Source organism: Bubalus kerabau, chromosome 4 (genome assembly GCF_029407905.1).
Source record: "Bubalus kerabau isolate K-KA32 ecotype Philippines breed swamp buffalo chromosome 4, PCC_UOA_SB_1v2, whole genome shotgun sequence".
Taxonomy (NCBI): domain Eukaryota; kingdom Metazoa; phylum Chordata; class Mammalia; order Artiodactyla; family Bovidae; genus Bubalus; species Bubalus kerabau.
The window spans coordinates 23,160,946-23,184,218 of record NC_073627.1 but is presented as its reverse complement, the minus strand read 5'-3'; the positions used below and the strand labels follow the sequence as shown (position 1 = coordinate 23,184,218).

The window sequence follows — 23,273 nt, the reverse complement described above, 5'->3', positions numbered from 1 at the left end:
TATATAAGTGCTTCTTTTATTTTTTTTGATGTGGACCATTTTTAAAGTCTATTGAATTTGTTACATTATTGCGTCTGTTCTTTATGTTCTGGATTTTTGGCCATGAGACATGAGGGATCTTGGCTCCTGACTGGGGATCAAGCCTGCACCCCATGCCTTGGAAGGTAAAGTCCCAACCCACTGGACTGCCAGGGAAGTCCCAAGAATCTTCTTAACTTAATCTCCAGCCTCAACATCTTTAGCTCAGTGTTTATCGACTTCATCAGTAGTATTTCACAAACCTCTCTCTACGCCCTTGACTGTATGGTTGGCGTCAAGAAGGTACACATTTCACATTATTACCTGGAGAAGGCACTGGCGACCCACTCCAGTATTCTTGCCTAGAAAATCCCATGGGCAGAGGAGCCTGGTGGGCTGCAGTCCATGGAGTCGCTAAGAGTGGCGTCAAGAAGGTACACATTTCACATTATTACCAGTCACCTTTTATTAAAATTAACTTTATTAAAACAATACTACTTGATTAAGGTCCTATGATTAAAAATATGTTCTAGGTCAATAGAAAAAAGTTTATTAAAGGACTACCTCAGGTCCAGGAAGATGTAAGGCAATTTTGATTTGTTATCAAGACCCACATTTCCACAATTATTTGTAATTAAATTTTGTTCGAAGACCAAGAAAAAAAAAAAACCAGACTCAAAGTTAATAGGGAATCCAAAGAAAATGAAACAAACAGAAGCAGAGATTGAACTAATATATCATCTTACTCTAAAAGGAATAATTTCTACTTATAAATTTCTTGTTCCTAAGGAACTAATCATGGGGCAGATCTTGTGAAATTTTACATCAGTTCTTCAATTTCCTTAACTTGGGATGAGACCACCTCACCATTCACCACTTCCTGCACAATTGTCTTGATTTTCCGGGCTTTGTTAGGGTCTAAAGATTAAACATGGAACAAACGGAGCAAAAGTTAGTGCTTCAAATATTCATCTAACATTTGTTGTTTAACTTAGGCTTCTAAATTAGGTATTGACTGATACTCTAAACAAAATGCATTTTATTTAATAAAATGTATTCAGTGTTGTGTACAAATGAAAATGATTTTCTTTTTAAACACTTAAAAATTGTTTATGATTCTCATAATACCTCTTTGTAGAGTAGATTTTTTTTTCCTTCCTGAACTTACTGAAAGTTTTAACCCTGTGCAGACTACTCAGTTTATCTGCAGGAATGCATAAATATTTTTTCTTGGTTCTAAATACAAATATACTTCGAATATACATGCTATATTTAATGAGATCTTACAGTTTTGGTCATTAATAGATGTGATTCTGACTTGTTCTACATGATTCCTAGGGAATCTGCATACCTTTAGAGGAATCAGTTGATGGTGCTTGAGATGTGGAGGCTGTCACATATGAACTTTCCACCAGAGAGTCACTGTAAAGAAAACAAGGGAGTTGATATCACATGATGCTTTCTGGAATGAGAAGGAAGAACGAATTTGCTGTTTGGGCTTTTAAAATGGCCAATGAGAGAAGGTATTCTAAGTTTCTTGATTAAGAATGATGGAGCGATGCATCCTGAGAGTAATCAGTTGTGCAGCTACCTTTGTTTTCAAACCCTGCCTAAAAAGGGTTCTTGAAGTGAAGCCAACTGACAATTAATGGAAGATGTGGTTTCCCAATTTATGATCCTGAATTCTTCCCACCAGTCCAGGCTGCTGTTACTTTTGGAAAGTTCCCTACAGTAGTTTCAAGGTGGTTGCATGGCTGATATTTGATGTGTCATTCTTAGCATTAAAATCAGAACTCTACTGGCTGATTGTTCTAATACACGTCTGCAGTATGCCTCTGTCTGTGGTGCCATTTTTCATCCCAGCATTTTATGAACTTTTATCAAGGAAGATAATGGTGACAACCCTTTGCAAAGTGTAGAGGATTTAATAAAGCTAAGGCATATTAAACATGTCCGACTCATTCGCGCCGGACTCTGAGACCCCATGGACTGTAGCACACCAGGCTCCTCTGTCCATGGGATTTCCCAAGCAAGAATACTGGAGTAGGTTGCCATGCCCTCATCCAGGGGATCTTTCCCACTCAGGAATAGAACCTGCATTGAAGGTGATTCTTTACCGCAGGGCCACCTAGGAACCCCTATGTCTTTACCAGATGTGTTCTTTTCTGTCAACTAAAGACCCCTTCCCGATTCTGTTGCCCTTAAACTGCATCTGGTGTCCACTGTCGGTCAGCCATTGAGGTTATTGTCAATCCGTTATCTGTTTACCCTTGGGCCTCGCCGTCCAACAGGCGGCGGTAGGTCTCGATTTCCAGCTCCAGGCGGGCCTTGACGTTCAGCAGCCGCTGGTAGTCGGCGCTCTGGCGCTCGGCGTCGGCGCGCACTTGCAGCAGCTGCTCCTCCAGGCTGCCGATGAGCTGCTGCACCTGGGACAGCTGGCCGCAGTAGTCGCCCTCGGTTTCAGCCAGCGAGTCCTCCAGGGATTTCTTCTGCACGTGGGAGAGAAACGGCACAGACTTAACAATGGAGGGGACCGAAATTCGGAAGGCTGCCAATGGCCCGTCTTACTCATTTGGATGCATCTCTTGGCACGCGCCCTACCATGGCGAGCTGGGACTGGAGCTCGATCTCCAGGTTTTGAAGCGCGCGGCGCAGGTCGGTGACCTCGCTCTTGCTGGACTGAAGCTGCTCCGTGTTGCTGCTGATCTCCTTCCTGAGCTCCCCGCTCTGCCGCAACAAAGAGGGGTGAGGGGACGTGAGTCAGCTCAGCTCCCCTTTAATACAAGCGTATCCACGCCTCTTGTTTTTGTTAGCAGTACCTTTTCAATGAACCAGGCCTCCGCATCCTTCCGGTTTTGCTCAGCGATGGTTTCATACTGTGCCCGCATGTCGTTGAGGAGCCTGGTGAGGTCCACTCCGGGGGCAGCGTCCATTTCTACGCTGACCTGGCCTGGGCCGCCGGCCCGGCAGCTTTGGAGCTCCTGGGGACAGCGGGTGAGAGGGGCGAAGGGGCCCATTGTGACTTTCGTGGGCCTCTTCATCCACAAAAAATAGGAAACATTACCTTTTACAACTGCGTTGGTTTAAAGACAAACCAGTTAATAAAAACTATTCAAACATCTTTTATCTAAACATTAGTAGTTTTCTCCTGATTTTTGAAAGAGCTTGAGATGGGCCCCTAAACTCACTGCGGGTCCTTGGTGCTGTGCCTGATGGATGAGCTGGCCCTGCTTCTTGGGGCTCCATGGCCTTCACAAGATGGGAAGGCCTGGTGGAATTGGTGCCCCCTGGGCTTTCAACCGCAGCTGCTAAACCGAGGGCTGCAGACAGTCCCTGGGTTTGCTCACCGGTTGTACCATATTCATTGGTTTCCAGTAGAAAGCTCTTTAGGAGTCTTGTGCAAGGGTTATGCTTAATTACTGACATACATTGGGTATATCAGAGTTCCATGTGTGTACTACACTGGGTATAACCAGTTTCTCTAGCATATTTAACAGTATGTATTATTGGTAGACTTTTATTTTTGAACTTTAAAAATACTGTATTTTTGGAACTTCCTTGGTGGTCCCGGGCTTCCAATGCCAGGGGCACAGGTTTGATCAAGGGACTGAAATCCCACATGCCACTTGGTGTGACCATAAACCAACCAACCAAACAAAAACACGAAAACTATATTTTTAAAATCATGAAATCAGGACAATTAAAATTCTGATTGTCCAATGTATTATGCATATCTCTTCTAACTCCATATTTATACATTTGAAATGATAATTGTTGAATCTGGGAGAAAAAAGCTGCTTAGAGAGCTGTCCTTTCTGGCTCTCACCTCCTCGTGGTTCTTCTTCAGGTAGGCCAGCTCTTCATTCAGGGTCTCAATCTGTGTCTCCAGGTCAGCTCTGGCCAGGGTCAGCTCATCCAGCACCCTGCGCAGGCCGTTGATGTCAGCCTCCACATTCTGACACAGGGCCAGCTCGTTTTCATATCTGAAAATCAAGTGCAAAACAGTCTGGGAATCCACACACCCATTTGAATAAGGCCCCTGCCATTTCAGGGCTTCTTTGCAAATAAATCTGGCAGCAGTGTAATGAATGATCTAACTTTTTATTTTCTTTTTTTTAAAAAAATGATAATTTACTTCTTAGTTGGAGAGAAGTGAAAAAATAATACTTTTCTATCAGCAGTGAACCCCAGCAGCACTGCATCCCAGGCTTACAACTTCACTTCTGGCTGGCTGCTCTGGCTATGAACAGTAGCAACCCCTCTCTAGGTGGAGTTCCTGACGGAAGCTTAGAAGTGGTTGAAAATAAAACAATCATTTAGTCATCTTGCTTAACTTTTATTCAAGATTTAATTTAAAACAGCGATATTCCTTTAGTAACTTGTAATAGGTTTCAGGATCATCACCAAAGCAATATCTTGTGTGGAAATTCTGTGGAGCAAACAGGACCTTAGGATTTTCCTCCTTATATCTGAGGGGAGGAGGTGGTGTAGAAAGGAGGAAGAGATATAAAAATAAGTACATGATTAATATTTTAGTTGTTTATGTGTCATCAGGAAAAAGATCATTTATTTAACTCCCAGGCACAAACATTATTAATTCATTTTGATGCATGGAAGACTGAGGTTTAGGATCCTGGTGGAATTATCTTGGCACTTCATGAGTCAACAGCAAATGTCAGATATGGTAATCCACAGCCCTGGGTTTAAGCAACTTATAATTAAGGACATGTAGTGTGACTCTATTGAATCTAGATACTTTCTAGAATGCCCAGTGTAAATTTACCAAAACATGTGTGGAACCTGTGAACTGAAGAAGGCTTGAAATATTTACCATCAATGAAGGAAGGAAAATAGAAAGTAAGAAGAAATGCTGGGACATGTCAGGTATCATTAGTCATTTATCTTACTTACTTCATTCTGAAGTCATCGGCAGCCAGTCTTGCATTGTCGATCTGCAAGATGAGCTGGGCATTTGCGATGTTGGCAGAAATGATCTGGCGAAACAAGGGAAGACACACAAAATGATGTCACTAAATACTAGTGTTTTGCAAATTTATCTTTGGCAGGAAAATTTTAGGTAATGTTAAAGTGCTATTTTATGAAGAGTATAAAGCAGCTTAACTTTTTAAAAGAGAATATATGTGGAGAATCTTAAAAATTAAGAAACATACCTATCCCACAGAAAAGGTAGTGGGAATACAGTTATTTTATGGTAAATGATAAAATGAAACTATAGGCTTCCCTGAAAGTTCAGTTGGTAAAGAATCCACCTGCAATGCTGGAGACCCCAGTTCGATTCCTGGGTTGGGAAGATCCCCTGGCGAAGGGATAGGCTACCGACTCCAGTACCCTTGAGCTTCCCTGGTGGCTCAGATGGTAAAGAATCCTCCTGCAGTGCAGGAGACCTGGGTTCAATCCCTGGGTTTGGAAGATCCCCTGGAGGAGGGCATGGCAACCCACTTGAGTATTCTTGGCTGGAGAATCCCCATGGACAGAGGAGCCTGGAGGACTCTATATAGTCCATGGGGTTGCAAAGAGTTGGACATGACTGAGTGACTAAGCACAGCCCAAATATCTTGAGATGAGAATTTACTCCAAATACAGTTGAATGGAAAAATATCTAAGTTTTAGGTGATTTATCACTGTAAAATCTTGAAATAGAAAAAAGGAAAGTAAAAAATAATTCCCAAAGCCCCCCTTGAAAGAAACCATTTTGTTACCTTATTCCTGAGGTCTTCAATCAATGGATAATATTTACTGTAATCATTCTGTGACCCGGGGTCTCCAGTCCCAGAGCCTCGTGTTTCATACCACTCTCGAATTTTGGTTTCTAGATCAGTGTTAGCCTCCTCTAGAGCTCGAACCTTATCCAGATAGGAAGCCAATCTGTCGTTAAGATTTTTCATGGTTTCCTTTTCTGACCCAGAAATAAGGCCTCCATCGATGCCAGGGAGAATCCCTAGAGAGCCCCCTCCTGAGCTTCCTCCGAATCCAATCCCCAGGCCTCCAAAGCCCCCTCCCCCAGCTCCTCCATAACCAGCACCCAGTCCTCCTGCAAAGGAACTTCCACAGGCACCACCGAAGCCAGAACTAGAACCAAAGCCAGAACTAGAACCAAACATGGAAGCAGCAGAAAATCCTCCCCCAGAGTTGCCTCCGAAGCCAAAGGCGCTGCCCCCGTAGCCGCTTCCAATGCTCGAGGCAGACATGCCCCTGGCTCTGCCCAGCGTCCCACTCTGGGAGGACAGCCACTGAGGCAGCCCAGAGGTGCGCACAGAGAGGGACATGGTGCTGCTCAAGGGACCTATAGCTCAGGAGGGGGCAGTGTCAGCAAGGCAGGAAGGCTAACCTTTTATAGGTCTCTGAATGGGTGTTGCCTTGGAAAGTTCGCTCTCTCCATCCAAAGTATAGTGGCCCCCCTTTTTTGGCCAGCTTAACAAGAAAATGATTTATGCATATTGACAATTCACTGGTATAGATATAATTGAATTATTTTTCCCATTACATATTTGTGATAGAAAGAAGAAATCTGGGTGGAGTGCAGATAGGTTGTCATAAAGAATTTTTCTTCTCCAAATTATTCTGTTGCTCGCATTCTCTGCACTGCACAGTGTCTTATGCATAGTGGGGAAGCAGTGAGTGATTGTTGAGTGGGTAAATTAATGAATACTTCTTCCTAAACATTAAGCTTCTTAATGTTCTTCCCTCATATCTCCTATTTGTTTCCTTTTGAAAACTCAGTATGAACCATCTGATCATGATCTAGTCTATCTTCTAACAGAATATAGTTTCAGAAACAGTTGTAAAATTCACTGGGAGAAATAGGGAATAAATGCATTTTCCAGATTGATACTGGAGTTTGAGTTTCCAAGGATTTAAAAATCTTGTCATTAGGTTGTTGCATTTTTTTTTTTCTGATTCAATAAGAATACCTCTTAAACATTGAAAATACTCTTTTTTTTTAAAAAAATCTTTTTACTGCACTCCATTGGATCTTAGTTCCTCTTAGTTCCTTGACACTGGAAACATGAAGTCTTAACCACTGGACTGGACCAGTGGTTAAGGGAATTCCCACTGGACTAGGGAATTCCCTGAAAAATGCTATTTTTGAGTAGAATATGATACTAGTAATATTTCCAGCAGATCTTCCTTTACATAATATTTGACCTTAGCAAACTCTGTGAAATCAGAAGCCTTGTCCGACAGCTCACTACTGCCAACTTTGTTAGTACATATATATATGTGTGTGTGTGTGTGTGTGTGTGTGTGTGTATATATATATATATATATATATATATATATAAAACCCAGTTGCTCTTTTTGTTATTGAAATTGTACCAATGCTCATACAGTCAACCCCTGGACCCCCAAATATCCAGATATTGTCTGAATATTATCTGGCTCTGACTCCAACCTCTCTGAAGGTAAGGTTCTTCAGTTCTGTGAGCACTCCTGTGAACAGCTGGATCTACCTGTGCCCACTAGTTGATTTGGGGGCAAATCAGAGGGGTTCCACTTGAAGTCCATGTCAGACCTCTAGAGGGAATGCCCAATGTCAATTCTCACAAATGGAAGGACCTTGTGACCCTCTTTATATTTTCCTAGGGACAGGGATTGATGAACTCAAAGTGAAATCCTACTACAACTTCCTTTTACCTTTTTATAGGAGACACATATGCCAAAGGACATATTTTCTCCCAACCTAGACACATCACAAAGAGCAAGCTAGTGGGACGCCTAAATAAAGGATTTTTTTAAGCAAGAAATTTGCAGAAATTGCATGTTCTTCTTCACAATAGATATAGAAAGGAAGCAGCAGTCTAAAGCAGACTCAGCTTGAAGAGAGGGGCCATCATACAGCCATTTGTTTCATTTCTTGAGAGAATGGAAACTTGTTAAGTTGAAATGTCAGGGGTCCCAGTTTCATATGGAGATTTTTACCAAGAATTCCATTCATCTATGTTACCAGCACTTTGTCTGAGCTTGTCTTTTTTGAATCATTAATAGTTATTGTATACTTATGATGTTCTAGACAGTGGGCAGGTGAACTACAGACATTATTTTTAACCTTTCATGGCAACCTCTTAAGATGGCAAATTTTACCCCATTTTATAGATGAGTAGTCTGAGGGTGAGGATGTTAAGTGGCTTATTTAAGGCCACATAGCCAGGAGATGACCAAGACAGGATCTGGGGCTGCAGATAGACAACACAACCCTGCCTCTAACAGAACAAAAAGGACAGAGGGTCACTCTGACCCCCAAATTGTGAAGCTAGGTTTCTGCCCTGCCCACCAACCAGGAGTTTCAGTGCTTTCCCTTTTCAAAATTGAACTTCATTTCTCAGTGTTTAGCATGAGACCCAGCAATTTACTCTTTAAGGTTTGCAAGAAATGGCATCACACATGAAATCCTGCAAACCTCTAGGCAAATGTGTTTTTACTTACACATTTTGAAATGTAACCACATCTCCAGAGATCTTATGAAGTACTAGTTAAGTGACAGCTCCCCAAGACAGAGTGATTCCATTTTTTGGCCCTGGAAATGAAAGCAAATATTACTTGCTTACAGAGTCAGAAGGAATGTGCCAAATTCTGAGCTATAACTTTGTGATATCAGATAATATGGAAATATGATTAACTTGAATTTTTGAACTTGGAAACAATTTTGTGCTGAAATGTATACTTTCTAAATCTCATGCCTACATGTAAAATTTAAATAATTTGGTTCAATGTATAACACTGTTTGCACATATACCTTTGTGTTTTTATACATATTATATATTATCCTAGACTGAAAGCTTTTCAGGCGAGGACTATAGCTAATTCATTTTGTATCCTGACTCTTAGCCCAGTGTTTGCTAAACTTCATTCTTGCATACTTAGAGTTATTGCACTTGAAAGAACTTAATCCTTAATATATTTGAATCTGTCATTTAAAATTTATTTCACTTGAAAAAGACTTTGCTCTAATTTACTGGTTTGCTTTGACCAAGATTTATTCTTAATCCAATTGTGAATGGGGAGCAACTTCAGAAGTGGAAAAGAGAAATATTTCTTCTTCAGTGGATTTTTTTTTTAATAGGGAGAGGGAGGGCTAAGTTAAATAATTAGGCCTCTATTTTAGAGATTTTTTTTTTCTTTGGCTACACAGCATAGCATGTGGGGTCAGGGTTTCTTGACCAGAGATCAAACCCACATCCCCTGCATTGGCAAGGCAGAGTCTCAACCACTACCTCAATTCCCATCAGGGAATTTCATATTTTAGAATTTTTAGAAGTGCAAGTAACTTTTCTGACAGCTGTAAAAATTTAGGAAGGTGGAAATGTATAAAATGGGGTTGTTGGCAAAATGAGGCACAGGGGAAAATGACTACAACCAGGGTGAACTGTTCAAAAGAATTATATCTCCATTTTTTGGTAGAGTTTAGGGAATATTCAAAATAAGAACTATTATTGACACGGCATTTGTAAATCTTTAGACTTTATTAAGTAGAACGTGTGCTCATCTTATGTCAGATTGGTGAGTTTCCTGGTCTCTGACTGCAGAATCTCCTCCTGAGTTCTTTCTCTTAAAGACAGACCTTTCACTTTGTGCAATTCACTGATCAGCTTTTCTTTTTTTGGTCCGTAACAGCTTTTCTTTTTGCTTTGAATAACATTTTATCCTATCAGTGAGTGAAAGAATATTGAATTACTGATATAGAATGCTTTGCTTTTGAGATGAGGATGAACAAGAATCCTAGTGGTCATGATTGAGGTTGGTTTCTGGACTTCAGAGCTCAGTGGTTCTCAGAAGCAGGGGAGGATTGTACGTGGTAAGAAAGAGAAGCAGGAAGATAAAATAATACCCTGGTAAGGCGAAGTTGGAAGTGAGTCTAGGAGAGAAAAGGGAGATTAAAAAAATAGAGATCACTGAAAGTGAAAGTTTCTTAGTCATGTCCAACACTTTGTGACCCCATGGACTATACTGTCCATGGAATTCTCTTGGCCAGAATACTGGAGTGGGTAGCAGTTCCCTTCTCCAGAGGATCTTCTCAACCCAGGGATAGAACCCAGGTCTCCCACATGGCAGGCGGATTCTTTACTGTCTGAGCCATGAGGGGAACCCAAGAATACTGGAGTGGGAAGCCTATCCCTTCTTCAGGGGATCTTCCCAATCCAGGAATCGATCTGGGGTCTCCTGCATTGCAGGAGGATTCTTTACCAGCTGAGATACCAGGGAAGCCCAATGCCTTAAGTTGGAATTGTTATTTGAGGGTGTAATCAGGTACCTAGAGTCGGACACGACTGAGTGACTTCACTTTCACTTTTCACTTTCATGCATTGGAGAAGGAAATGGCAACCCACTCCACTGTTCTTGCCTGGAGAATCCCAGGGACGGGGAAGACTGGTGGGCTGCCGTCTATGGGGTCGCACAGAGTCAGACACGACTCAAGTGACTTAGCAGCAGCAGCAGCAGTAGCAGCAGCAATCAGGTACCTGAGATCACTCCCAAGTGAGAGTGAGAGCAGAGGGTATCCTCAGGTAAAGTTTTGATTTCATATCATTTCATTTTTTTTCTTTTTATATGTTGTAACGACTCTGTGTGGAAATAATTCCCAAAGCCCAGGAAAAAAAATGTTCTCTCCACCCTAACTTCACCTCTAGGGATTCTCTCTGCATTGGGTAGCTCCATGTCTGCACTGATAATCTCATATTAAGTCACAAAACACATTGATGGTGATTCTAATGTATGATAAAGAAACCTGTGTTTACTGACTACGAACCTACTCTGGATCTGTATGTCTGTCAGAAATTGGATTGTCCTGTTCTGGTTCTTAGCTTCTGTAAGAAGTATATAGATAGATACAGAGGTTAATGCTTAACTTTCACACAGTTGCTACTGGCAGAACTGGAGATAGAACCATCTGTTTCCACGAGTATGTATGGTCTCATCTACTTTCTTTGAAAGATTACTTGGAAGAAACTAGAGTTAGACCAAAAGGCAAGGATTGATCTTCATTTTTTATGACAGGATTGAGTCAAAAATAATAGTCCCACCTCTTTTTTAACAAAGCATCATTATTGTCATATGACAATGGCCATGTGTAGTGAATTTCAAAAGCATCTCCTGTAAGTTTTTTATTAGTTAGACTCCCAATGTCAGATATTTGTATGTTAGAGCTTCAGACTCTTCCGGAACGTGTCTCAGGATGTGAAAAAGAATTCACTTCTAAATATTCTTAGCATCTTTAAAAGCAATTTACTAGCTGAAGTGACTTGGAAGGAAATTAAGAAATGAGAAAGAAACCTCTTTACTACTTTGAAAAGTAATAGATTGAGAAGGGACGAGAATAATATCTTTTCTGACAAAGGCTGTGCTGAATCAAATCTTGTGTGTGATATAAGCTGGACATTTGTGATAATTGGATATTGTAAGTGCCTGGCTAGTGAAAAATGACAATTAGTAAATGACAAAACAACTAAGGATAGGCATTCATTTCAAGTGTGACTCAGTAAGTGTTTGACAATGTAATTAGTTGCTGAAAAAGATATGATTAATTTAGACAAACAGCTCTGAGTTCAAACTTGCTCTGTTACTTGGTAACTGTGACTTTGGGAAAGTACTTATTTTGTGTCTTCATATATAATTCTCCAGAGAAGGCAATGGCACCCCACTCCAGTACTCTTGCCTGGAAAATCCTGTGGACAGAGGAGCCTGGTAGGCTGCAGTCCATGGGGTCTCAAAGAGTTGGACACGACTGAGCGACTTCACTTTCACTTTTCACTTTCACACATTGCAGAAGGAAATGGGAATCCACTCCAGTGTTCTTGCCTGGAGAATCCCAGGGACGGGGAAGCCTGGTGGGCTGCCGTCTATGGGGTCGCACAGAGTCGGACACGACTGAAGCGACTTAGCAGCAGCAGCATATAGTTCTCATTTGTCCTTACGTGTAAAATGGGAATAATATGGTAGGTCAAACCAGGTAAAATTGCTATTTCTGAAGGTCAAAGATGATCATATATTGGCAAGTTCATATGATTCAATCCAATTCCCTCTGCCTCACAGGCAGAAGACTTTCATTGTAAAGATTAAATGGGAAAGGCGTATAAAATGCTTGCACACTGTTTAGCTCATAGGAAGTGCTCAGTAAATGGTAGGTGTTACTATCTTAAGTGAATCACATTATTATTTTCAATATAATAATCACTCAAAATCCTATTTATTTATAAACGTGAATATTACAATTTAAATTTGAGCTATCCATTTACTAGAATACAATGATAGAGGGCAAATTAATTTTTTCCTGGAAACATTTGCAAGGCAGTTATTACAAAAATGCAAATTCAGTGAGATTTAGAATTTAGAAGTCTCACTAGAATACAATATGTGACCTTCCGTATCTGGTGTCTTTCACTTAGTACCATGTTTTTAAGGTTCGTCCCTGTTGTAGATGTGTCAGTGCTTCATTCCTTTTTATTGCAGAATACTGTTCTATTGTGGGGCTTCCTCAGAGGCTCAGCGGTAAAGTACCCTCCTGCCAATGCAAGAGACACAGGAGTCAGAGGATTTGATCCCTGGATCGGGAAGATACTCTGAAGGAAGGCATGGCAACCCACTTCAGTATTTTTGCCTGGAGAATCCCGTAGACAGAGGAGCCTGGTGGGCTACAATCCATAGGGTCACAAAGAGTCAGACATGACTGACGTGACTGAGCATGCAAGCGCTATTCTATTGCTGAGATATACCACATTTTGTGTATCTGTTCATCAGTTGATGGGAGGCATTTGAGTTGTTTCCATTTTGGGGCTGTTATAAATAATGCTGCTATGAACATTTGTATACAAAAGAACACATTGTATGATTCCGCTCATATGAAATGTCCGGATTAGGCAAATCCATAGAGGGAGGAAGTGGATTAGTTGGTTTTCAGAGGTTGAGGGGAAGAGGATTGGAGTGACTGCCAAAGGAGCTTCTTTTTGGAGTGATGAAAATGCTCTAAGATAAGATAGCGGTGATAGCGGCACAACTCTGTGAACATACTAGAGACAGCTGAATTGCATACTTTAAAAGAAGTAATTTTATGGTGTGAATTATACTTCATTAAAACTATTATTAAAAAATAGTGAGAAACATTTAATAACATACAATTACTATGTAAAGAAAGAGAGCACCCGATGATGATTTATGCGGTTTATTATATCATAAGGAGAAGCATTCTGCCTTGAGAAAGGTTTTGCTAATTTTGTTTTTAGTCTATTCCCATTTCAAGCATAATGTACTTCATTCTTATTCTGCTCAGCGTTTATGATTGGAATTTGACTCTCAAATTATTCAGAGCCGAGTTGAGTTTTAAAGACAGCCAAGACAATAAGGGGGGAAGCAAATATAATTTAAAGCTAGCAGAATTATACTGATATTAAAAATTCAGTGAAATTAATCAAGAAATTGACTCAAGAATCCAGGAAGCCCTGAAAGGAGATTTTTGCAGTTCAGAAATGGAAGGTGTTAGAGAGGTTCATTTGTAGTTTGCATAGCCTCCTCTGTTTTGTAAGGTTTAGTAATGATATTAGGTGGTCTATAGCTTGTGATTAATGCATTTTGTGTTAAAGGTGGCAGTAATGATATTTTAAATATCCCAGTGATCATTGGATTTCATTTTTGCAGGCAATTTGCAGCTTCTCTGAGTAAAACATATATATTCAATTACAGAGACTGGTAAATGGACTCCCCTCTCCCCCCTCTAATCACCAAGAAACATTAATAGTGCTTTCTGATGCCACTTTCTTGAAGGGAGTGAAAGTTATAGCTACATGTCTTTCAAAACCTCAGCAGCATCACTTTCTGCCAGCCCTTCATACATTTTCTTCCACTTCTTTGACTTCAGATGACACAACCTTGCCATCCACTACTTCTTGCACGACTGTCTTAATCTTCCTGGTTTTCTTTATATCTGAATTGAGATTTAAATATAAAATGTTAATTCAGACCCAAGATGCTACTATTTTAGAATACTCAGCTTTAAATTATTATTTTGTATGTATTTCCTTCTTTTAGAAAGGCGTTGAACCCATTCTCTTTCTGAAATGATCTTAAGTCCATTTTCTAAATAAATGCGAAAAATTTTCTACTCTCCCCACTCCCCACAAAAGAAATATGTCATATTGAATTAAGTAAAATGCACATTTTCATCTTGTTTTTCTCTTATAGGATCTTAGGATGTCTCAGGACAGTAATAATAGCCTGGGCCAAGAAAATCACCCCGTCAATGGGAGTGTGAGAAATTTCCCACATGGAGGGTTTCTTTATATGATGTGCCCCATTTTCAGAATCCCTAAGATGATATCTGTTTATTTAAGAGCTGACTTTCCTTTACTTTTTACCAGTGGCAGGTAAGTGGTAAACTACTGAGTGAGAATTCAGTCTTATAGGAAGTGTGTAAGAATTTAGAATACTTACCTTTCTCATCCAGAGTGCTCAACTGATATTCTCTAGTTTTGTTTTTCGTTTTTTTAAGAAAAGAAAAAAAAAAAGAAAAACAGAAAAATGTGTTATTGCCATTTTGCAAATGAAATGCTCTCCTGCCTGTTCTGCTTAAAAATAAAGTCTGAGTGATGTGTGTTTTACTACTGTTTGTCTCCCCCACCTCTCTTTGCAGTGCTTGCTCCTTCAAGCTGGAGTGTCTTACTTTTTAACTTGAAAAATCCATAGCTTCAGAAATGACTGGTTTAACATACACTAGGGATCTTTAATTACTAGAAGTTTCTGTAATTAAAATAACAAAATTATGAAGGCGGTTTACATCTTGTGTTCTCTTGTTGCCTTTTGTGGGGGTGGTATTTGAAGACAGTTGCTGCTACCGCACTGATGATTCTCAGACTGGTTCCCACGGACCTCTGTGGCCTGTTTTTCAGTTCATGATCTTGCAATGAGAACTCTAAAAAGTTATAGTGCTTTCACATGGAACTCTGCTCAGCCTGGATGGGAGGGCAGTTTGGGGGAGAATGGATACATGGATATATATGGCTGAGTCCCTTCACTGTTCACCTGAAGCGATGACAACATTGTTAATTGGTTATACTCCAATAAAAAATAAAAAGTTTAATAAAAAATTATAGTGCTTTCAATTATGTATTAATCATAAAAATTAACACCAGCATATCTGTATCAGATATGTTTAACCGTCTTCTATCTCAGCCCTACAGCATGACCTCAAGTACAAAGGATCAGTATTTTTTGGGGGGTGTGCATACTAGTATACTAGTTGGTAAAGTTTTGTTCTGTTGGTGGTGTTGGTGGGGGGGTGTGTAGTTGTTTTTCAGCTAGGGATTACATTGGTGCTGGGGAAAGAGTTACAGAGTTTAAGGTATGGACATTAAAATAGAATAGCAGATAGACATAGATGTCTATCCTTTGATTCTAAGAGCCTTACTTGACATCTTCTCCTTCCAGAAGACGACGGTAGGTAGCAATTTCCTGCTCAAGCCGGATCTTTATGTCAAGGAGGATATTATATTCATGGATCTGGCGTTCTGTGTCGGTCCGAACCTGCACCAGTTGGCCCTCAAGGAAGTTTAGCTGTGCCTGGATTTTGGCCAAGTGGCTACTATAACGAGCATTGGTCTCCTCTAGTGTACGCTCCAAAGCTTCTTTCTACGAGCACAAGAAAAAGTGGATGTTTCTTATTTGAGGACCTGATTTAAGAGGTGCCTCGATGTTAATTTCTCTTGAGAAGAATTCTTTTATCTAGTCATTGTGGGAATCATGCATATTTCTAGCTTTATCTCTCACTTTTTCCAACTAGGCAGCCTCAGCCAATCAACAGGGATAACTGGCTCTTCAGGTTTTTGTTTGTTTATTTGAGTTTGCAGTCTGTGGTTTATGTATTTTTGTTCTCTGTATTTGCTTCTCCTCACTGTGATTTGTAGTGCCTTTCCATTAGGAGGATTGGACTTGCTAAACCTGTTGATGGTAGGCTTGGTTATATGAGTTTCTTTGGCTAATGAAATGCAAGTGAAACTGACCAATGCATTTATGCAGAGACAGCTTTAAGAGCTATCACATGGTCTAGCTATTGCCCCTTTCCTTCTGGCACAACACTGGCATGTCCACTTACCCTGGGGTGGAAAAGTCATGGAGCAGAGCTGAAGCCAGCCCATGATGGATGTAGTGTTGTTACAGGGAAGAACAAAATCTGACCACATGTTGGATCTGTTTCTTTTACTTTAACCTTTGCTTCCTGTTGCTTCTGTTCACTGTCTTATATATAATGGCCTGCCTCAGGGAACCATGCCTCTCTGCCTGAATGTTAAACCAAAGTGCCTTTGCTTAAGGAAACATCCTTATCCTGTCCACCTGTGGTGGTTTAGACACTAAGTAGTGTCCGACTCTTGCAACTCCATGGACTCTAGCCTGCCAGGCTCCTCTGTCCATGGGATTCTCCAGGCAAGAATACTGGAGTGGGTTGCCATTTCCTTCTCCAGAGGATCTTCCCAACCCAGGGATTAAACCCGGGTCTCCTGCATTACTGGAAGATTCTTTACTGATTTCCCTGGTGGCTCAGATGGTAAAGAGTCTGCCTGAAATGTGGGAGACCTGAGTTTGATCCCTGGGTTAGGAAGATCCCCTGGAGAAGGAAATGGTAACCCTCTCCAGTGTTCTTGCCTGGAGAATCCCATGGACAGAGGAGCCTAGCAGGCTACAGTCTATGGGGTTGCAAAGAGTTGAACATGACTTAGCAACTTTACTTTCACTTCTTTACTGACTTAACTACAAGGGAAGCCCTGTCCACCCATATGTAAATGACTACAAGAAAGAAGAAATTAACAGCCTTCCCTAGGCTAAACATTCCAGGAGATATTTGTAAGACTTATGACCTTTTTACTTTGTTTCCTCACCTCCTCCCCATCTCTGTTCTATGAAAGAAACTGGCATCCAGACCCCGGATGAGATGGTTATTTTGAGACATTAGTCTGCCATCTTCTCAGTCTGCCAGCTTTCCAAATAAAGTCTTTATTCCTTGTCTCAACACCTGGACTCTGATTTATTGACTTGTGTGGTGAGTAGAGTGAGCTTGGATTGAGTAACAGTCATTGTAAGCCATTGTGATTTGAAGGTTGTTACCGCAACATAATTCATCATGAGCTGACTGATATCCTAGCCTGGAATGTCTTGACCCCTCTTCTCCAATTAAAAATTGCACCTTACTCTTTCCAGTCTACTTTAAATGCCACTTTTCCTGTGACATCCTTCAACTCTCTTTGGCCTCTGCATTCTTGTAGTGTCTTGTCCTTTACTTTGACTTCTTTCTGTCTTTTCATTATCATCAGTTGTTTGATGTGTTTCCCTGACTGCTCTGCAATGGGAGGGATTATTTCTTATAGGTATTTGTATTTCCAGAGTTCCTGACACAGGTGCTTAGTAAACACACACCCCGTGAGAGTTGAAAGTTAGATGTGCTTTACCATGTTGAGAAGGGACTGGAGCTCTAGTTCCAGGACCTGGTAGGTGTGTCTCTGCTCTTTTATTTGATCCTTGGTTCCTTTTAACTCTTCAGTGCTCACTGTGACTTGCTGTTGCAGATCATTAATCTAAAGTTCCAAAATGAAAAAAAAAAAAGGAATGAAAGAAAGAAATTAAGGAATAAAGGGAGGAAAGAATGGAGGGAGGGGTGGAGGGAGAGGGGAAGGAAGGAAGGAAATGAGTTATCTGTTTTTGGAAGACAGCTTCCTCACGTTTGCTTACCCATTAGAATTATGCTATTACCTGTATCTCAAACTGTTCTTTGGCTTTCTGAAGGTTCTCCTGGGCCATGGCATCATATTTCTGCCTCATTTCATTCATGATGGCACCAAGGTTCAGGCTTGGAGCAGCATCCACCTCTACATTTACATTATTGCCCAGATGAGCGCGTAGGCTCCTCACTTCCTACAGGGGTGAAAATTCCAATTGATTATGGTCTGAAGTACATTCTCAGATGAGGCTATGCAGAAAAGACATAGTAAATCTTAAGGCTTCTTTCCTTGGGGATGAGTAATAGAGAAATAGAACAACTTAGCTAAGGCTTATTATGGTCCAGAGACTGCTCCAAGTCATTCAAACCTGGCAGCAGCCATATTGAAAAGATGTTAAGGCTCATGTCAATCTCGTTGTCATCTTTTTCACCACCACCACAATCACCAAATCTTCCTCTTTTTCCTCCTCCTCCTCATTATTATTAGAGCCATTCTGTCATTTCCAACACTGCTTCTGAATATTTTCTCACCTCCTCATGTTCTTTTTGGAGGAGATGCAGGTCTTTAGTCAGCTCTTCAATTTGAATCTCCAAGTCTGCCTTCGTTAGAGTTAACTCATCAAAGACCCTTTTCAGGCCATGAAGATCAGCCACTACTGTTTGGCAAATCCCCCGCTCAGCTTCATACCTGTGAATTAAGTAGTATGGAGAGATAATTGAGTTCTTCTTAAGCCATTATAGAAGAGATGAGCTTAAAATGATAATAAGATCAATCTTTATGTGGTATAAGAAGAGATCAGTTTCAATACATCATTGTGTCTCTATACATTTTAAAATGTTCTGGAGAACCTTGGGCTCAGATCACTTGCTTTATAGTGTCATCTCTGTGATTTGGAGCAACTGGTAAAATAACCACTCTGAAATTATTTTTAAAATTTCCTGAATTCTGGAATATATTGTTTTAAAAGTTAAAAAATTGCTCTAATTACTGTGCTAGCAAAAGATTCACATTATCGATATTAAATAATGGTTAGTAGAAACAGAGTCACAGACTTAGAGAATGAATTTATGGTTGCCAGGGGTGAAGATAGGGGGAAGGAATAGTTAGGGAGTTTGGAATTGACATGTACATTGCTGTATTTAAAATGGATACCCAACAAATTCCTACTTGTTGGTTAGCACAGAGAACTCTGCTGAATGTTATGTGGTAGCCTGGATGGGAGGGGAGTTTGGGGGAGAATGGTTATATGTATATGCATGGCTGAATCCCTTTGCTGTCCACCTGAAACCATCATAACATTGTTAATTGGCTACACTCCAATATAAAATAAAAAGTTAACTAAAAAATGGTTAGTTAGATTTACTTAATGAATGCACATGACCAGTTTATTTTTATGACTTTGTAAAAAGATGCATCTAAAGTGAATTATCTTAAAAATTCATGCATTCTCTTCTATGATCTTATATATTCCCATTTTTATTAAAATAGTAAACTTTAAGAGGTGATAATGCAATGAGACTCCCAGATGCTGAGTGGAATTAATGAACTTTTACTGCTTTAATTTCCAGATCTGCTTTCTCATTTCTTTCTTTTTGATCCCTTATAGCATTATAATGCTGTGCTTTTAAACCACCAAAGACTCTTCAGTGCCAATGTGTTGTACAAATTCAGGATGAGGAAGCCCTAGTGTGGAAGCAGTTAAGAGGAACAGCTCTGATCGCATGTAATGTGATGTGACTACAAGAGAGTGAACACAAATTGAACTGCTTTAATCCACCTGGTTCTTTGGTTGGTCAGACCTTACTGTAAAACACTGTCAAACTGGAAGGATTAAGAGCCACCCCTGGAACTTCGGTCATTTACTTGAAGGAACATGGATGACTCAGAGAATCACTAAGCGTAAATAAATGACTCGCTAGATAACAAAAGGGTACAGGCAGAAGGGAAGTTGTAAACTGCCTTTCTATTACTCCAAAGAGCAGAATTAGTTTCAGTAGGTGAAAAGGTAGAACTAAAAAAGAATGTTCTAGCAATCAGAACTGACTAAGGAGAACAGTAGTAATTACTAGAGGTGTTCATTTACACTCTGGGTGACCGTATCTTAGGACTACAGGAGGAGAAGTCCAGTCCTCATGCTAGATCAGAAAGCTTCTAACACCCTTTTAACTCCAAGGTTCTGATACTATTCAGTGGGAGCTCCTTTGCCAACAATGCTGTGGGGAGTCAAGTGTCATGAAGGACCACTGAAAGGCCCTCCTTTTCAGGAAGTGTCAGTATGGTATCAGAGAACCTACTTCAGCCTGAAGTCCTCCATAGCCAGTTTAGCATTATCGATTTGCAGGACACATCGAGCATTCTGCAGTTGAGCATCTTTAATCTGGAAAATACACCAGAAAGAGTGACATTTTCAACTGGGCAGAAGTCTAAAATGATTGAGTTGATCCTCAGATAGGGCCTCTCTTGAACTGAAGACGATGTTCATCCCAAGGATTGCCACATGAAAATAGAAAGGAGAAATATTGGGTTGGAGCTTTAACACAACAGATTCATAAAATGCAACTTGAGTCCTGAGGGTTTGGTCAGTTTCCTTATGACTCTACAAATGAAGAGCTTAGTTCAACTTGAGCCATCAGACCTTACTGAGAGCCTTGTCTTTGTTTCTGCTTAGAACCTTCCTCTTAGCCCCTTTCACTTGGTGAGCTCCTCCCTCCTCTCAGCCTCAACATCATTGCTTCAAGGAAGCCTTCACTGGTTTCCTCAAAACAGAGCTGGATGAACTGCCTGTGCTTTCACAGCCCTACATAGCCCTCCCTTTATCCTTCCATGTGGGACAATGTTGCCTTTGTCCATCTTTGTTTCCCTCTAAATCACATTAGGGCTTTCCTGGTGGCTCAGATAGTAAAGAATCTGCCTGCAATGTGAGAGACCTGGGTTTGATCCCTGGGTTGGGAAGATCCCCTGGAGGAGGGCATGGCAACTGACTTCAGTGTTCTTGGCTGGAGAATCAACATGGACAGAGGAGCCTGGTGGGCTACAGTCCATGGGGTCTCAAAGAGTTGGACATGATTGAGCGACTAAGCACAGCACACAAATCACATTATGTTCACCATCATATTCCCCAGTGCCTGCTGCTGCTGCTGCTAAGTCGCTTCAGTCATGTCCGACTCTGTGCGACCCCATAGATGGCAGCCCACCAGGCTTCCCCGTCCCTGGGATTCTCCAGGCAAGAACACTGGAGTGGGTTGCCATTGCCTTCTCCAATGCATGAAAGTAAAAAGTGAAAGTGAAGTCGCTCAGTCGTGTCTGACTCTTAGCGACCCCATGGACTGCAGCCTACCAGGCTCCTCCGTCCATGGGATTTTCCAGGCAAGAGTACTGGAGTGGGTTGCCATCGCCTTCTCCGAGTGCCAGCACTTAGTGTCTATTAAATACTCACTGAACGAATGCACACTTGCTATGTGGTGTTAACTTGTGTAGGCACTGGGGCATCACTGATCTTAAGAAGTGGTTACCTAATGGATGAATCCTCTAAGATGCATATAGATCAGAAGTCTGCTTGTAAAAGATGCTACAAAGGCATGTCTCTTTCAGTAGATCTAGTGTAGATCTAGTCCTAGAGAGAGTGGTCTTCTTTCATATACTGGGCCTGCTCAGGTAAATGGAACATTTGGCTGTGCCTATGTGTTCAGGATGGCCTGAAATAGCTTCATAAACATGAATCATGCGATGGCTAGGGGAGAATGGTTGGCTGATTTTGAATATTTTAGTGAAAGCCTGAGAAAAATGAGCTGTTGGCAGAGGGGCAATTTAAACACCTTTGCCTTCACATCCCCACAATTCCAGAAATCCCAAAGTAACTTCCTGTAGAATTAGAATCAAATTGCACTGATGTTTAATATAATGCAAGAAAAGAGAGACTTGCTGGCAAGTAAGTGGCCTTTGCTCTAAAGAAAGAGGAATGTTAAGATAGAAATGAAAATGAAAGGAACAATTTTCTTGATTAGATAAGAATTTTAAAACAGAGTAAGTGTTCTGTGTCACATTTGACATCTTCAGTTAGGAGCAAAGTCTTCTTTTATTCCATGCTATTGATAAAATGGAGCACTCCACCTTTCTGGTATGACGTGGGAGCAGGTATGATTGCAATAAATTTGAATTGGGGCAATAAAACATTTTATGACTGTTGAAATGGTTTCTGAACTTCTTGGTGAATGAATGATGATCAGATTATTAAACATTTTAAAAGTATTAAAAAAACCCAGATATCATTAAGACCTATGCCCCATCCCCATTACCACCTTGAATCATTTCATCATTGAAATTTATGATCCAGTATTCTGACACTTGTGGAGCTTCCCTGGTGGCTCAGACAGTAAAGATTCTGCCTGTAATGCAGGACACTCAGGTTCAATCCCTGGGTTGGGAAGATCCCCTGGAGGAGGGCATATTCATTTGGAGGGCAACCCACTCTAGTATTCTTGCCTTGAGAATCCTATGGACCGAGGAGCCTTGCAGGCTACAGTCCATGGCGTTGCAGATTGGGACATAACTGTGCGACTAAGCATGCACACACACACACACACACACATACACACACACAAAGTCATCCTATTATCTAGTCCGATTCTTCAGCAATAAGGGTAGATGGCATATAAAATATAGGATATAAAAATATGCCATTTTTATAGATGTGGCATTTAAGCCTAATTTGCTTTACAGTGCCCATTTGGACCACCCAACATATATGCCCTTCTTGACATGTGATACAGCTGGACAGTGGAGAAGAAAGCAGAAGCATCCTGCCTCACCTGGTCTCGCAGCGCTTTGATTTGTCCCATATATGCACTGTGGTCCCGACCTGTGCTAGGTGTATTGGTCTCATACCAGTGCTTGATCTGCTGTTCAAGGTGGGAGTTGGACTGCTCCAGTGACCGCACTCTTTCCAGGTAGCTTGCTAGGCGGTCATTTAGGTTCTGCATGGTCATCTTTTCATTGCCAGCAAACAGGTTTCCTCCAGCAGGGTCGCTCCCATAGTTTGCCAAGTGTCTAGACGTCGAGATGCGGGTGCCGTGGCCTCCAGCCCCTCCATACACGCTGGGTGCGACCCCCCTCCTATATATGGAGCTGCTCATGCTGAGCGCAGGGCCCTGGGAGGAGGAACTCAGGCTTCGGTGGGAGCTTCTCTGACTGAAATCCATTGGGGGTTGTAGGAGGAAGCAGCTGTTGTAGCTTCAGGATGGATGGAGCAGAGTCCGTCTCTTGGTCGCATATGAGCTGACCTTTTATAGAACTCACAGGAGAAACGCCTCCTCCGCTGACATGTCACTTTACAATTGACACCACAATCCACCTTGCCTTGCCTCTTTTCTTTCCCCTTTGTACAGCAATCTGTTTAATACCATTCCAGAAATTACCACTAGAGGCCTTTCTCAGAGGCTTTTTTCAGGAGTGATTTCTTTTTTCAACAGAGGAAACAAAGGGAAACTGGAGAGTATTGTTTTAGCCCTTGCACCTGCCTTGGCACATTTTCTTTCATCCTAA

The 23,273-nt window shown here is 41.1% G+C and overlaps 2 protein-coding genes across 2 annotated transcripts; both read right to left on the bottom strand.

Moving 5' to 3' along the window:
* Positions 1-510: 510 nt before the first annotated feature.
* Positions 511-6,305, bottom strand: KRT12 (keratin 12). Its single transcript, XM_055575918.1, has 8 exons — positions 5,739-6,305; positions 4,930-5,012; positions 3,845-4,001; positions 2,838-2,999; positions 2,620-2,745; positions 2,287-2,507; positions 1,370-1,440; positions 511-936 (listed from the first exon to the last, which is right to left on the bottom strand). Exons 1-8 carry the CDS (start codon positions 6,303-6,305, stop codon positions 839-841), a joined length of 1,485 nt encoding a protein of 494 aa, XP_055431893.1. The 3' UTR covers positions 511-838.
* Positions 6,306-13,853: 7,548 nt separating this feature from the next.
* Positions 13,854-22,930, bottom strand: KRT20 (keratin 20). The gene is made up of 8 exons (XM_055575923.1): positions 22,541-22,930; positions 20,027-20,109; positions 18,263-18,419; positions 17,764-17,925; positions 17,463-17,588; positions 15,431-15,651; positions 14,458-14,489; positions 13,854-13,951 (listed from the first exon to the last, which is right to left on the bottom strand). The coding sequence occupies exons 1-8, from the start codon at positions 22,928-22,930 to the stop codon at positions 13,854-13,856; spliced, it is 1,269 nt and encodes a 422-aa protein (XP_055431898.1).
* Positions 22,931-23,273: the final 343 nt, after the last annotated feature.